The sequence below is a fragment of the Columba livia genome, chromosome 2 (genome assembly GCF_036013475.1).
Source record: "Columba livia isolate bColLiv1 breed racing homer chromosome 2, bColLiv1.pat.W.v2, whole genome shotgun sequence".
Classification (NCBI taxonomy): Eukaryota; Metazoa; Chordata; class Aves; order Columbiformes; family Columbidae; genus Columba; species Columba livia.
The window spans coordinates 74,608,026-74,623,203 of record NC_088603.1 but is presented as its reverse complement, the minus strand read 5'-3'; the positions used below and the strand labels follow the sequence as shown (position 1 = coordinate 74,623,203).

General features: G+C 37.2%; 1 protein-coding gene across 5 annotated transcripts in view; it reads left to right on the top strand.

Annotated features, from left to right (window-relative positions):
• GMDS (GDP-mannose 4,6-dehydratase) overlaps positions 1-15,178 on the top strand; it is a 419,817-nt gene that overhangs the window by 158,031 nt on the left and 246,608 nt on the right. For all 5 annotated transcript variants that reach the window (XM_065052533.1, XM_065052536.1, XM_065052532.1 and 2 more), the window contains 2 exons: positions 5,853-6,045; positions 6,908-7,012. In XM_065052533.1, the coding sequence (XP_064908605.1) occupies positions 5,853-6,045; positions 6,908-7,012 (298 nt within the window). The remainder of the gene's footprint in view (positions 1-5,852; positions 6,046-6,907; positions 7,013-15,178) is intronic.

The window sequence follows — 15,178 nt, the reverse complement described above, 5'->3', positions numbered from 1 at the left end:
ACTGGCAGAGAAGCAGGTCTTTTATCAGCTGCACTACTTATTCCTTTGCATCCTTTATACAAGCTCTCTTGCTACAGCAGTAGTATGAATGTCTTGGGTTAACATGAATTGTAGGAAAAAGCGTTGACTTCTGCTTCCACTTACAAAACTTTCTCTTGCTAATTCTCTACTTTTAGTTATGTTGTCAAATTACTCTAATTTTATACAGGTTACTTTATTTCTTCTGTATTATTAATGAGAGAACAGGGAGAGAAATAGAAAAGAAGATAAATCTACAAAAAGCATGTTCCTTTTTTTCCAAAATTCTGGATGTTATTTTTTCACTCAATTTCTATTCAGCTAAGAAGTTGAATAGGGCTTTAAGATATCAAGAGTGTTGTTGAATAATAAACAGTTCAGAGGTATTGCATTGATTACTTTTCTATACAACAAAAAAAAAATTTGTTGTTTGGGGGATTTTGGTGTTTTTCAGTTTCTTCTTTTATTGGGTGAGAGCAATGAGTTAATAGTTTGTTACAAGTTAAGGAATTGAGGGGAAGAGGAATCATCATATTATCCTAGAAGGTTACCTGACTTTTTTGTAGATATTTAGGTTCTTATCTGTCCCCTTGATAACTCACTACACCTCTAAATTCCTTGTATTTGCTAAAATCTCTAGGATTTTTCCCCCAGTGTGTTAGGACTTTATAGGAATGTTTGGCCCATAGTCTGTATTAGATTTAGCAACTGGAATGTTATGCTTTAAATGCCTGTTCCTAGGGGTTGAGTAGTTTGTTTACTGAGATGATATAAGTGATCCCAGTGGTTTTTATTGGCAGATGAAGGCACATTGAATATTCAAAGCAAACATAATTGATTTTAAAGAATACAAAAAAGCAACCACTGTGAAACTTGTGAGATTTGAAACATTTCTGAGCAGATTTTCCACTTGATTGTCTTCTTAGGTGTAAACCGTTCTCAATACTTAGAGACGTGATACATATCTTGTACTCTGATAAATCTAAAGAATCTACTGTGGCTTTTTTCAATAGAGCAAAGATGCTTATTTAAATGTTACAGTTAGGTTAGCCACCTTTACTTTTACGGAGAAAGAATAACAGTTTTCTTTTATATTATCCTATTTCCTCCTGGGGCTTCACATAAGCTTCGCTCTTATAACATCAACCTTCCAGAAATCCCATCTTCCTTCCAAAACTGAGAAGGCTGTAAGAAGGAGATGAAATTTCAAATCATTATTTATATTCCTTCAGTAGAGCATTGAAGCATATTCTGCCAGCACGTTATTTTTGATTGAAAGGTAATAGTTAATGTGATTGCAGTCCATCTGTTGGATTGTTCTAAATGATGAAACAGAGAAGTATCTCACAAAGCCAACCCTATGTGTGTGCTAAATTGATATGTATTTCCAGAATATCACCACTGTTGACAATGCATTGGTCAGAAACAAGTACTATTAAGTCAGTAAGCTTGTATATAGTACTCACAGACATGATAAGAATGTGTTCTTGTGGAGGGTAAGACCCATATGTTTTCATTTAGATAGTTTTCAGTAAGCTTTTAAATCCTGTTAAAGACCTTGCTAAGCTTGGTTTTGAATGATCAGTTAGGAAACATCATATTTAAAACATTGCTTTGTTAAATTCAAATCTCTTGTAGAGATTGAATCTGGCAACTGTAAAGAAAGAAAGAAATAGGGAGGTAAGAGTTCAAATTCAAAAAGTAGAAATCACAAAACTTGTTGTCATTCTTGGAACCACGTGAAAGAATAGACATAACATATTTCAGTATATTCATGTTGTAACATTCCTGGAATTGCAGGACACTACTGGTAAAATCATGCTTTTGTCAAGAAAGTTTTATCATCTTTTGGGTAAGCCTTGCTGTGGAAATCTGTACTTGCCCAAGAATATATTTGCAATATACTATATTGGGGATTAATCCAGCCATTAATATTTTCAGCATATAAAAGTCCCATGTACCTAAGGATTCCTTTTTAGTATTCTTTAAGGCAACTCTGCAAGGTCTTCAGGGATGAAAACCTGGAACTTAAGTACATTTAACCAAGGATTCATGTGTCTCCATGTTGTTCAGTCCATTGCTAACAATACACTGCTGTCATTACTTGTTGAATGGAATAAATAGACACGTTAAACATGCGCATTCACAGTATCTCCAGAGATCAACTATGTCAAGTCCAAAAGTGTGCTGTCCCCATTGTACATGGGAAGGGAGTGCCAGGGTGCTCAGAATAGCATATTCCAAGTACACAATGTCTGCTTTGTTGGTATGTCATGCTTTCCCTTTGTCACAAAGTCTGTCCAAAAACAGTAAAGAAGTATTGGGTCCATGCCTTCAATACACTTTGAGAAAACTTTCAAGTTTAAAGTTTCTACCAGGCAAAGAAGCTTCTTTTCCCTACTCCAGTCATTACAAAAACTCCTGGTGGTGTCTTAAAAAAAAGTTGTTAGTTGTATATCTTGCTTTATGCAGTTGACAGTAACTGGTAGTTTGGGATTTTTGAGGTTAGAATGGAGCATCTATCTTAGGTAACTAAGTTAAAAAACTAGTGTATATAGTTTCTACAAAGCACAATCAAGGCCATCTCCTCTAAGCTTTCTGTTCTTACCACTGTCTTTATTGGTGTACAGGGATATGAGCTTCCTAATTCACGCATTTAAGATAGTTGTCATAAATTAGGCTGTATGAAAGCTCTCATATGTTGATATTACCTAAGCTTTTTTTTTCCATTGGATAAATGTTTAATCATTCAGAAAGTGTGACTTGTTTTCAGCCTTCCTACACCTGCCTTTATGGTCATTTCCATGAAATTTTTACCTGTTCAAGTAGTCCCACTGGGACTAGCATTTATTGAATCTGATTCTATAGCTGTTTTTTATAACTCAGACCCTGGTCTTTTTTTGTGTTCTGCAGGCATGTCAGTTCTCTCCTGCACATCCCTCTTAATGATGTCCACGCATTATTATTTTTTGTTTTTCTCTTCAGTCTTCATGCCAATCTTGCACAAAATCCCAAGTATAGGGAGAGGGAAATAATGTGGTAAGGGATAACTTGGCAGTTTTTTCTACTCTGTCCTGCTTCATTTGTAACTACTTAATCAATCCAGTATTTTATCAAACTCCTTTATGTTGTTAACTTTGAACTAGAATCAAATTAAAATCCAGTGTGCTTTTATCTGTGTTTGACATGTTACTGTCCCCTAAACTGCACAGATTGTCTTAACAGTCCTGTGTTTTTGGTGTTGAAGGTTTTTGCGGATAAAATCATTTTTTGTTTTCGTGAAGGCCATTCTAGTCTAACATACACTCAAAAATGAAGTGAGTTTAGCAGTCTGAGTCCTGTCCCTGGTGAGCAATAGTCCGCATTACAAAACCACCAAACAGGCACAAAGCTGGCAGTTTCTGCTCAGGGACACTCGGACCCAGCCAGCATGGAGGCAGAATTACCTCACACCCCAGGGAGTGATTTTTCTAGGTGAAGATTGAGGTCATTTGTAACGCAATAGGGAAAAGCATAACTTGTGAAACTGGTCTTCACATAGCAAAGGAGAGCAAACCCCAGCACTGCTGCCACAGGCTTATTGCTCACTCTGTTTAAGAGGTTTCATAATATGGGATCTCTGATTTGAGACCACCTCAGTTACATGTGCCATTTGCCCTTGTAGTAGAACATGTAAGCAAAGATTTGCATTTTGGGGTGATGTTTTTAACAAGTTATTTGTTAGCAAAAATACTTTAATACAGGTAAATTCCTTGTTCTGCTACAATTAGTAAGTGTTTTCCCTTTAGTTAGAGAGCTAGGATGTTACTGTGAATATGTGAAGATGGTAGCCATATGGCAAATATACTAATTTATGTCCATTAGTGCATTATTGACTGTATCACCTATTCATTAAGATGGTTTCCCAAGAGTTACTCTCACAGAAAAGCTGAGAGACCTTAAGTGGCTGTCACCTTTGTGTCAAATGGATTAAAACAAAAAAATGCTCATCACTTCTCAGTAGATCAGTGCTCAATTTCAGCTGGGTCATACCAGGTTAACAAGCCAAAGTATCTGTTTTTTTTTTTTTTTCCATTTTGGTTAAAAAATCCCTTAAAAAGTGAAGTTTGTTTTTGTTCATACCATTAGCTATTTCAGGTCAAAACTATGTGAGAACATTTTTCTTTTGGAGCACAGTAACACAACTTAGATTATTTCATACCTGTTTTGAATTAACCACAAGTGCAAATTCAAATTAATCTAATTATTTTTTTTTCATCTGCTGTGTAAATAAGCCTTAAACCTCTAGTGATTACTGAATAGAGAAAGTGGCTTAACAGGAGAAATGAATACAGGGCTATCTGTCTGAATCTGCAGAGAGCCTGAAAAAACACCTGGTGACAGGTTTCCCACTGATTTTGCTGTGACAACTCAGCTTATCCAGCTATGGTCATTTACTCTCCACTCTGTTACTAGTCACCCTATCACTGAATACTAATGAAGGGGGGTTCATAGATTTGTACCATCTGACTTTGGTAGCGTCTCACTCACCTCAAGCCTAGATCATATAGAAAGATTGTAGCATTGCCATCACTCTAGTGCTTGTTCCTGAAAGTTGATCATCAGTCAGAGGGAACATTGGTAGAGTAATTCTTCCTTGCCTCAGGGTGATGAAGGAAGCTGCTCTAAAGATCCATTCTAATTTCCTTTTTGAGGATGTTGACAGGAAAAATTTAAAAAAAAAACAACCTGACATACAGAAGCAAAACCCTGGGTTGAAGAGAGGATGGAGAAGGATGGAAGACAGCAAGCAAGATTGTCTCTGTGATGGGGATTGGTGGGAGAAAGTTCCTCATACTCCAGGACCTCTGTCGACACATCCAAACAACCAGTCCATATCCATCAAGCAAGCAGAGTGAACTCCTTTCTGGGCCCTTATTTTCCTCCTAACAGACTGGGATGGTCACAACACATCTCTTACCTCCAGTTTACTTTTCACAGTTTATATTTTTCCTCTGCAACTGCAAGGAATAGAATTATTTTTTTTTTTATACACTCTGAAAGCTTATACTCAAGCATGTCTTGTGGCCTATCACAATCAAGTTCATCATAAAGATAACTGAGAACTACTGGACCAGGGAGAGAAAGAGGAGTCTTGGCCCAGCAGCACCAATGACTTTATCTTCATACTTTGACAGATATGTCAGTTGTAGTAGATGGCTGGTTTATTTTAGATACCTCCACCCTTTGCTCTCCCACGTCATCATCTTCCTAACCTCTTTTCAGAAGCCACATCTCTGATGCACCTTAGTCAGGTGGGGTTGGGAGTCTCATTTGAGAGCAGGTCATTCTAATCTTCTCTCTGTTTTGATATATGTTTAAATGCAAAACTTTGGACTGTGTTTAAAGTCTTTGAGTTTTTTTTAAGAAATTTTAATGTACTCATGCTGTCCATCTAACCTATTTTTTTTTTAAGATATTTTGGATAACTTTAACCAAATTCAAGTGTGTTAAAGATATTAAGCCCAAGTGATTATTGTGAAAATTGGCAACTGTGGAGATGAGAGAGACCCTGATACTGCTCCTGCTGTGGGGAGGCTTACACCTTACTTCACATGGGAAAATAATCCTGAGAGATCAGTGAACAACCAGTCTTTTGGTTCTGCTATTTATGGAACTACTTGTTTATTCTTAGAAATCCCTTGAGGGTACTTTCGTAAACTAAGCATCTATGCTGTGTGGAAGTGTCTAGCTAGTCTGTGACAAGTCATGTATTACTTTGGTTGTACATGTTTGCAGCATTTTCTGATTCTCCTAGTAAAACTGATGTTGTTTTATTTCTTTCTCTCCCCAAGATTTCTTTTGACCTAGCAGAATATACTGCTGATGTTGATGGGGTTGGCACTTTACGCCTCCTAGATGCTATTAAGACCTGTGGCCTTATCAACTCTGTGAAGTTCTACCAAGCCTCCACCAGTGAACTTTTTGGAAAAGTGCAAGAAATCCCACAAAAGGAGACCACCCCTTTTTACCCAAGATCGCCTTATGGTGAGAATTGCTGATGTGTGTGCGTAGTGTCTGTTCTCCATGATCATGTCTCAGGGCTGAAGTCATTTGGGTGTGAGATTAGAATGACGATAGAGCTAAAGTGACTAGACATGTCGAGAGACATACCTTTATGAATTACTATATAAAAAAGTATTTGCTGCCATTGCCCCAGGGGTTGGAAATTAGCATCTCACTGCTCAAGATGGTGTTCATTCAGCTCAAAGGTGAAGAGCTTTTGTAGAGAGGGTGGGGGAAGGGTGGCTCTTCCTTCACAAAGGGTTGTGAGATACCACTGAAGTGATAAGGTTTCATATTTTTTCTTGCCTAAATGAAAAAGTCCCAAGAGCTCACTTCTTCCTTCATGAACTCATAAGAAATTTGAAACACTTATTAAAGCAATGTGCATGGAGGACTTTGGTGATAAAATTTCAAATCGATTTGAGTGCTAAGGCACTAGATTTTCACTTATATTCCTCCAAAGTGGTTGTTTTTTGTTTTTTTTTTATTAGCAGAGGTCACTACAGTGGCATATTTCACACACTCTGCCTGTGTTAATTATATTGTAAAAGAAAAAGTGCTATGCTTGAGTACACATAAGATAACAAGTGAGAAAGTGCCCTAATATTTCCTGGGCAGTTAGGAGGCTGCACAGAAAAGGAGAATTTTCCCATTCAGCTGCTTTTTTATTGAGCTGGTTATTTTTTCCATATGGAATGTGACACATATCAGGGTATGAATCAAATGCACTTCACTGTTGAAATGTGGACTTCACCTTGTGTACGTGAGACATGTTTATGTGTGTCTGTCTGAGCTATGTACAAGCAGAGGAGATATACATAATGCTTTAAAATTATTTTTGTAGGAGCAGCAAAACTGTATGCCTACTGGATTGTGGTGAACTTCAGAGAGGCCTACAATCTCTTTGCAGTGAACGGCATCCTCTTCAATCACGAAAGCCCCAGGAGAGGTTAGGAAATCCATGTGAAACTTCCCAAATTTGCATACATGTGACCAGAAAAATGAAACAATGCATCCACAGGTTCATTTAAGCTTGCCAAAATTGTGCAGGGAGAGTGTAATGACTTGTAGCCTGCTCACGGCATTTAATGCAGCCTTTCTGGCAGTCTCTGAGTCCTCAAAGAGCAGCTTTCCCTTTCAAGCATCATGTTCCATTTTGTAGCCACCTGATGCTAAAGGGAGACTTGTGTATCTGATTTTGTGTATCAGTTCTCACAAGAGACTGCAATAACATTGCAATATACCTTAGTTTTCTTTCCCTCTTGACAATAAGTAAGTTAAGGCTAAAATGGTAAAAAACAACAACAACAACAAACCAACCAAACAAACAAAAAACAACACAAAACCAAAAAAGGCAGATTCTCTAAACATTTAGTTGGGCAACTGCATAACAGATGCAGTTTCAGGTGTGACTTGTATGCAAGATTTCTATTTGCGTATAATGTCAGATTAAGAGGCAGAAATAATAGACTGTCTAAATTCATGAGACTAATGAGTGGTATAGCCTGGTATATTTTGAAAAATTTGTGGATTATGGCTCATGCCTTCTGACAAGATGACTTTTAATGTATGGTTTTAAAATGCCTCTCCATGTAATCCTTAATATCAATGCAGCTTAAATTCCACTTAATCATCCCTTTTCCTCTTCCAGTACTTTATGAAGAATTAATACTGGTATTTAGTTTGAGTAAGAGTCTATGGTTGACTAAAAGTAGTCTCTTATACAATCACACTTTTCCTGTGCCCTTAAATTACTGTGACTGTAAAAAACACTCTAAAATTAAACTTTAAGTTAACACAGAAAACTGGATTCTTAGTGCAGAAGCCTTTTATTGTGATCTGTTTCTAAATAAAAAATAAATTACAGTTTTACAGGAATGCAATTGTATAAATTATAGCCTGACCAAAAAACATAATAATTTTAATCATTCTTACAAATATAAAATAGTTCATAATTGCAACTCTGCTTGAAAAAAAAATAAAAAGGAGGAAAAAGGAGTCAGTGTTAATGGGATTTAAATATTGATTTTAGTCTTCAGGAGTCACAGCTGAAAAACCTCATAGTGCAATGGGCAGGCAGCATTTACAGTAAGTGATGCGTCTAATACTTGGTGGAAGAAGTTGGTGCATAGCTTCACTGAAGCAGGTAGCAGTGCAAGCTCAAAATTAAAACAAATCAGATTCAGTAGATAATTTTTTTTTGGAAGATCTAATACTTTACTTTCTTTTAAACAGTTCGCCATGATATACTCTTGTTGTATTGTAAACTGATGTCCAAATTGCTCTCAGTTATCGTTATGCAATTAAAACATTCTGACCAACATAAAGGATGGGGGAAATATTCAATGACAAATATTAGCTTGGCATGATTTCTGGTAACACTAAGGACCAACATGATTAGATGGAAATTATAGGAAAACATTTACCATTTGTGCTGCTTCTCAATAGGCTTGTGCTCTTTCCTAATGATTCTGAAGCGTACAAAAGTGCTTTGGGAGGAAAAGAAGAATTCTATTTTCTATGCAGAGATGATAACGTACATGGAAGTTTTAAAATGCCTTATGGTTTGGCCTTTTTATTTTATTCTACTAATTTCAGAGATTGTGAATACCTGAATAAACTAGTACATATTTTATTCCTTTGCATACCGAGCCCTCAGTATAGGAAAGACATGGTCCTGTTGGGGCAGGTCCAGAGGAGGCCACAAAAATTATCGAAGGGCTGGAGCACCTCTCCTATGAGGACAGGCTGAGAGAGTTGGGGTTGTTCAGCTCGGAGAAGAGAAGGCTCTGAGGAGACCTTATTGTGGCCTTTCAGTACTTAAAAGGGGCCTATAAGAAAGATCGGGACAGACTTTTTAGCAGGGCCTGTTGTGACAGTACAAAGTGTAATGATTTTAAACTAAAAGAGGGGAGACTTAGTTTAGGCATGAGGAAGAATTTTTTCATTATGAGGATAGTAAAACACTCGCCCAGGATGCCCAGAGAGGTGGTAGATGCCCCATCCCTGGAGACATTCAAGGACAGGCTGGGATGGGGCTCTGATCAACCTGATTTAATTGAAGATGTTCCTGCTCACTGCAGGGGTGTTAGACTAGATGACCTTTGAAGGTCCATTCCAACCCAAACTATTATATGATTATATAGTTATTCCAACTGGTTTAGTGTTATGCTGAATTGATCAAATACAACATCCCATTGATAATGATACTAAGTGCATCTTGTCCATACAAAACATAATGTCCCAGAATCAGTGCAGAGCAAATGGCTGTGGCAGCGCTACTTACTGAGGTGCAGAGTGGATCTGTCCAGACAGAGAGTGCGTGTTTTTTCCCTGTATCTGAAGTGTTAATCATACTTCTGAAAATTTCTGTAAGCTTTCTACAGTGAATGTATTTCTAGAGAAAGGCTGTGAAGAGACAAATTCTAGTATTTCTTGTAGGCAGGGATGCATGAGATATGTTGCACTGTAAGGCAATGCTAAGGATGAACAGAATGCATTTCTGGTACCTGGCAGTCTGTATTGTGGACTCTGATCAAATACAGAAGTATTTGTATTTGGACTACCAGTGCTTATGGTGAAGGATGATGAACTGCAGTTGTCTGCCAAGTGGCTGTTAGCAGCTGGTCACCAAGGCTGAATTGAACACACAATTGTAAACAGTTTGCTTCATGATCTTTCTTCATATGGTGTTCAGATATTATACTGCTAGGGTAGTGATACATGAGTCTAGTGAAAATAAGAACTGCCTAATCTCAAAAGCTGCTTCACTGAGAAGGGAATTTAGTAATATACACCTCTTATTTCAGAATACCAATTCATCTCCTTAGCCTTCCTGGTTTTAACTCAGAAAAGAGCCCCAGTAGTTAATCTCATGTAGCCTGTATAATAATAGGGAAGTCTACACAGAGTTCATAAGGGTAAAGAGTGCTTAAGTCTAATATGAGAGGTTTCCTATTTCTCAAAATTACCGAGGGCTGAGAGAAGTGCTGGCCTTGAGAAACTCATTTGACTTTCTACTTTTATCTTGCTCTGTAAGAGAAAGACCGTAACAGGAGCAGTTCTTGAGATGTGACACCATACTGTAAATCTGAACGCTTAAGTTTGCTGTGTGGGCTTGCTTTTAAGTCTGATGTTTAATGTTCTGACAGCCATAGTGACTTAAGAAAAAAAAAAAAAAAAACCACACTGATAAATTCCAGGTTGGTTGAATCCACTGTCTGAGGCTTATATCTTAATTTGGCAATAGTACATCATTATTAAATTGCACAAATACTCAGGTCGATACTCAAGAGATATGTGTATGTGAGAGAGAATATTATCTAAAATCTCATATGAGTGGTTATGTTTGACTAATCTTAATAAAATATACATCTACTTCGAGCCTTTCTGTAGTACTTTTCTTTCTACTTTTTTCTTTATATTATACCTAATACTTTTCATTTCTTAGTCACTTTTATAGTTTTATAAGAAGGAATAGCCACTTTTTAACGAGTACGTACTTTGCAGCTCACATAAATCAACACAGCTGCACTGAAGTGAATAGGGTCACATTGATTTATGCCAGCTGAGGCTCTGGCATACTACTTCTAGTGATAGTCTGGTAATTTATGATAAGCATAATTTGCTTGTTTTGGGGAAAAGATCTATATTAGCAGTATACCTTGTTAAAGCTGGTTTCTTCAGTTACTTTCATCACTTTTTATCCAGGTATACCTCAAGTGTTCCCTGATTTATAAAAAAGCCAAAGGAGAATGTGATCTTGCAGTTCTGAAGTTTATTGTCTAAGTATGACACGATTTGAAAAGCAAAATGCTCTCTACAGTGGAAGTAAGCTACAAGGTGGCCTCTGTTTCCAAAAAATAATAAACAAATGAAAACCTAAAAAAACTTTCCCAGAATGCTGCTTCTTTTTTTTCTTTTTTCCTTTTTTCTATTTTTTTCTTTCCATTTTCTCCTTTATTTTTTTTTTTTTTTCCCCTAATGACAACATTATGGGATACCAAACAGGGCAGGTGGTGGCCAGAAGTAAGTTTCTGGTGGTGGTTAAATGTAGCTCCCAGTATTACCAGTGTGGAAATGTCTGGCCTATAGCAAGATTGGAAAAGTATTTCCATTCAGTAAGATAAGGGTTTTGACAGGGGAAGAGTGAGGCAATTAGTAAGTCTAGTTTTCAGGAGAGCTGAGGCTTGATCCAAGGCTTTTTTACACCTTTGGAAAGATTCCTGTTCTTTTGTTGGGCTCTGGATCTCACTAATACCTTCTTTTCTTAGTGAGAGAGCAAACTACTAGTTGACAGTGTCATTTGTTTCTTCTCAGACAAGCCCTTGCTTTTTTTTTCTCCTCAGTCTGTGTAAGTTTTCTCAGGTTTACAAGATGTGTCTTTGGATGTCTGAAATAACTTTCTGATTTGGTTAACCACTTCATTCCTTGCCTCAGCTGATCTTTATCTGCCAAGATGTACAAACATGTACAGCATGTTTCCTGACACAATGCAACAGAAGTTTTGCTTTTGCTTTTGTTGGTGGTTGGTTTTCTTTGATTGATTTTGTTGTTTGGTTTTTGTTGGTGATGGTGGTTGGTTGGGTGGGTTTTTTTGTTTGTTTGTTTTTGTTTTGTTTTGTTTTGTGGTATTTTTTTTCTTCCCCCTAAGTAATAAATACTTTGCCTCCACACGACATCATTGTGTAGATCATTCAGTAGAGAGTTTTTGTTTGTCTGATACCAGCCCTGGTAAAGCAGTTGTCATCAGGCCATTGCTGTGTAGCCAGAGGGAAAGGATACGACTGCTCATTTCTATGATCTCTTTCAGCTGGGGAGGAAATGGCTAGGTGTTAGATTGCAGGCTGAAGGTTGTCAAAGTACATGTAATAAGATTAAAATGAAAAGACATCATCATTTAAAGAGAATGGGGAGTGTTCTTTGCTTTAATTGTGCTTCTGGATCACAGTTTTGCCGGGAGGGAGAGGGCAAGGGGATCTGCCACTCACTGTAAATAAGCTTGGGTATCTTTTGAGTTTGCTTTTTGTTGTTACCTTTTTTTTTTTTTTTTTTTTTTAATGAGCTTTCAGTCTTTTGCCTCTATTTCATAGAAAGGGCAGAAGCAGATGGTGACATCTGCTACCGACTTTCACAAGAAATCCCTACAATCTCTACTGTAACAGCTGCTCTTATGCATCTCCCATAGAGATGTAGCCAACATCTGCCAGATTTCCCTTTCTAATTTTTTTGGTTGAGGAGACTAATTGCTAGTCTCCTTACACATGTTCTGTGCAAGAAGAGCTTGGTCAGCCTAATACCATTGGAAATACTAAGAGCTTTTGCTAGTGCTCGTACTATAAGTCTAGGCCTGTGAAAGACATAAATGTGTAGAATTTTCAGTGCAGAGCTATACTCCTTTCATTTAATACAAGATTTCCCAGCCTAGGAGTACATTTGAATAGCAGAAGGCAGCAGAGTGTTGCTTTTGTTTTGCTGACTCCTTGCTGGATGAAAATAATAGGGGCTGGCTAGTATCATCAGGGATCATCTGCCTAGCATATTGAAAACTTGATGGCAAGGTACCATGGCCAATGTAAAGGACTCACTTAGACAGTTGTGTCCTATATAGCAGCCAAGATCATTTCATGCTTTTTAGTTTGCATGTTTCAACAGAGAAAGCATGCAGTGTCCTGAAGACATGCATTCTTACTGGCTTTTTCTCCCTGCTGTGAGACTCATCCTGCTAAGTGATCCATGCAGGTGTTTTCTTATCTACACTTGCAAATGTCAGTGGGGATAAATGTGGGCTTTAGAGTCTACTTGTACAGATGGATTTGCAGTAATATTGACTGTAATAACAGAGAATTGCTGGGTGATACCTCTTTGCTATTTTACCTGAGTACACATTTTCCTATGAAAAAGGCCTGATCTTAAAAAATAAGTGAATTCAGTTATTTTTGCTGATGTTGAACCTGACTAGATAGTACTGATCAAAGCACATCACAATATACAGAGGTTTTTGTCAGATTTTTATGCTGCTAACAAGTTATCTTAATCTTGAGTTCTGGTGTCACTTTCCTAGTACTAGCCAATACTGATAGATGAGGGTAGTGCAATCACACCAAAATAAGAGTGGGCTTGTGTTTTAAAAGCAATGCTAGACTTCTGAAATAAGAACTGAAGGCTGAGAACATTCCTACATGGCCTTATCTATGGGCATCCAAGCACTCAGGGAACCATGGAACTTGTCACATATGGGAACAAAACAATCATGTTCATAAACATCATTATATAGATATTTTTCTCAAGTGAGTCACTAACGAAGGAAGATGCTGTGTTGAACACTCTACTGAAATATTTTTTACTCAATCTTTGCAACAATAGTTTGTGGGAATCCTTACCATCTCTTAGTATATTTTTTCTTTTCAATCTCAAAGGGAGGTCCAATTCTATACTTTTCTATCTGATGCAGTTTTCTGGGGTCTATCACCAGTTTATTTAAATCGTTATGGATATAGCTCGTACTTAATTTCTTGCCTATGGGCTTAGATTTTTGGAACAGCTGCATTTGCAAACCAGATCTCTCCTAGAGTGAATTATTATCTTATCAGATGTATCTTCTTGTCATTAAATCATGTGCTCCCTGGTGGCTTATACCATTTTGAGAAGAAAGTAGGTTACAGTTTTTGCTATTTTCCATGATCAATTTCAACATTTTAATTAAAATAAAAAAGGAAAAAAAGAAAAGCAGAGCATCCACACAATTTACAAAATGTCAAAACTACTAAATTGAGAAGTTTTATTAGTTATATTATTATAATTTCTCAAGTTATATTAGCAGATATCAGTGTTAGTTTCTTAAACTAAGAATGTGCAGACTTTTTTTCTCTAATGAAGTATCAGCCCAACATTTTGAAATGAAATGTTACAGAAGATATGGAAGTCAGCACTGGGAAACTGAGTGATCAGAGCATGTATTTTACCTGTAGTGTTCTTGTGACTTCATTAATGCACAAATTTGTAGTAAGCATTTTAGAAATAGTGTGATTTAAGTGCCTATTTCCCTATTTTTTCCCTTTGTTACATTTATTTATCCCTGGTCAAAACACAGTGGAAAATCTGACCATTCTGCTCTTTTGTATTTATATAAATGACAACAGGGAACGAAATACAGGCAAGAATTGGGAGGTTTAAATCTTGCGTTTTACAAACTAGCTTAAAGTGAATGTGGAGTTTGCAGGAGATCAAAAGAATACAACTGCCATAGTCATTTCAGCCAGAAGTCCATTTAACCCAAGTATTCCATTGCCTTGCTGGATCATCAGGGGAGAGTTTAGGAGATGGTATACACACAGAGCAGTCATCTCAGACCCCAGGAACTGATAGGTAAGAGACCATGCATGAAAGGCGCACCTCAGTCCACTGCTCCCCAAGACCAGGACTCTGTTGGGATTCAGTCCAAGCTGCTGCATGTGAGATCCTTTCTGAAGGAAACCATGTTAGCTGGGGAATAACACCACCTTTGACTGCATGGTTAAATTATAGCCCAGGTGTACCCAGAGTCTAAGACAAGATGACCTACTGCAGGACACAATTTCACCGGATGTGGAGAGTCAACCACAGTCAACTGCTTCTGTAATTTTTTTATTTTATTATCAGAGGCTTTTTTCTTGCAGTTGCATCTACATGATTATTTCATTCTGTTGCGATTCACACAAATTTCCTCCTGCATTTTTTCCTCAAATTTAAATAGTGTCATTGTCTTTCTGAAATAGTCAGAGGCAAGAAAGGAAAAAAAAAAATCACACAAAGGTCAAATCATTATTTCAAGAGGTAAGTTGCATAAACAAATCTAACTTACATTGTTGATAATTGATAAGTAGTGAATGTTTAGTATTTTACTAACTGTTATGGTGCTAATTATTTCCTAAACTTCTGTAGACTTGTTTCTTACTATCATTGTTCATGTAAAGTCTCTCAAATATATAGATTTCTCATGGGACACACTATTGTAATTCTCTTTGTCTGCTTCCTAGTATGTAACCAACATTAGTGATGCCAGGGTTCCCCTGGGAGTATGAAGTAACAACCATTATAAATTGCTTATGGCTCATCTCAAGAGCGCTGGGTGTCA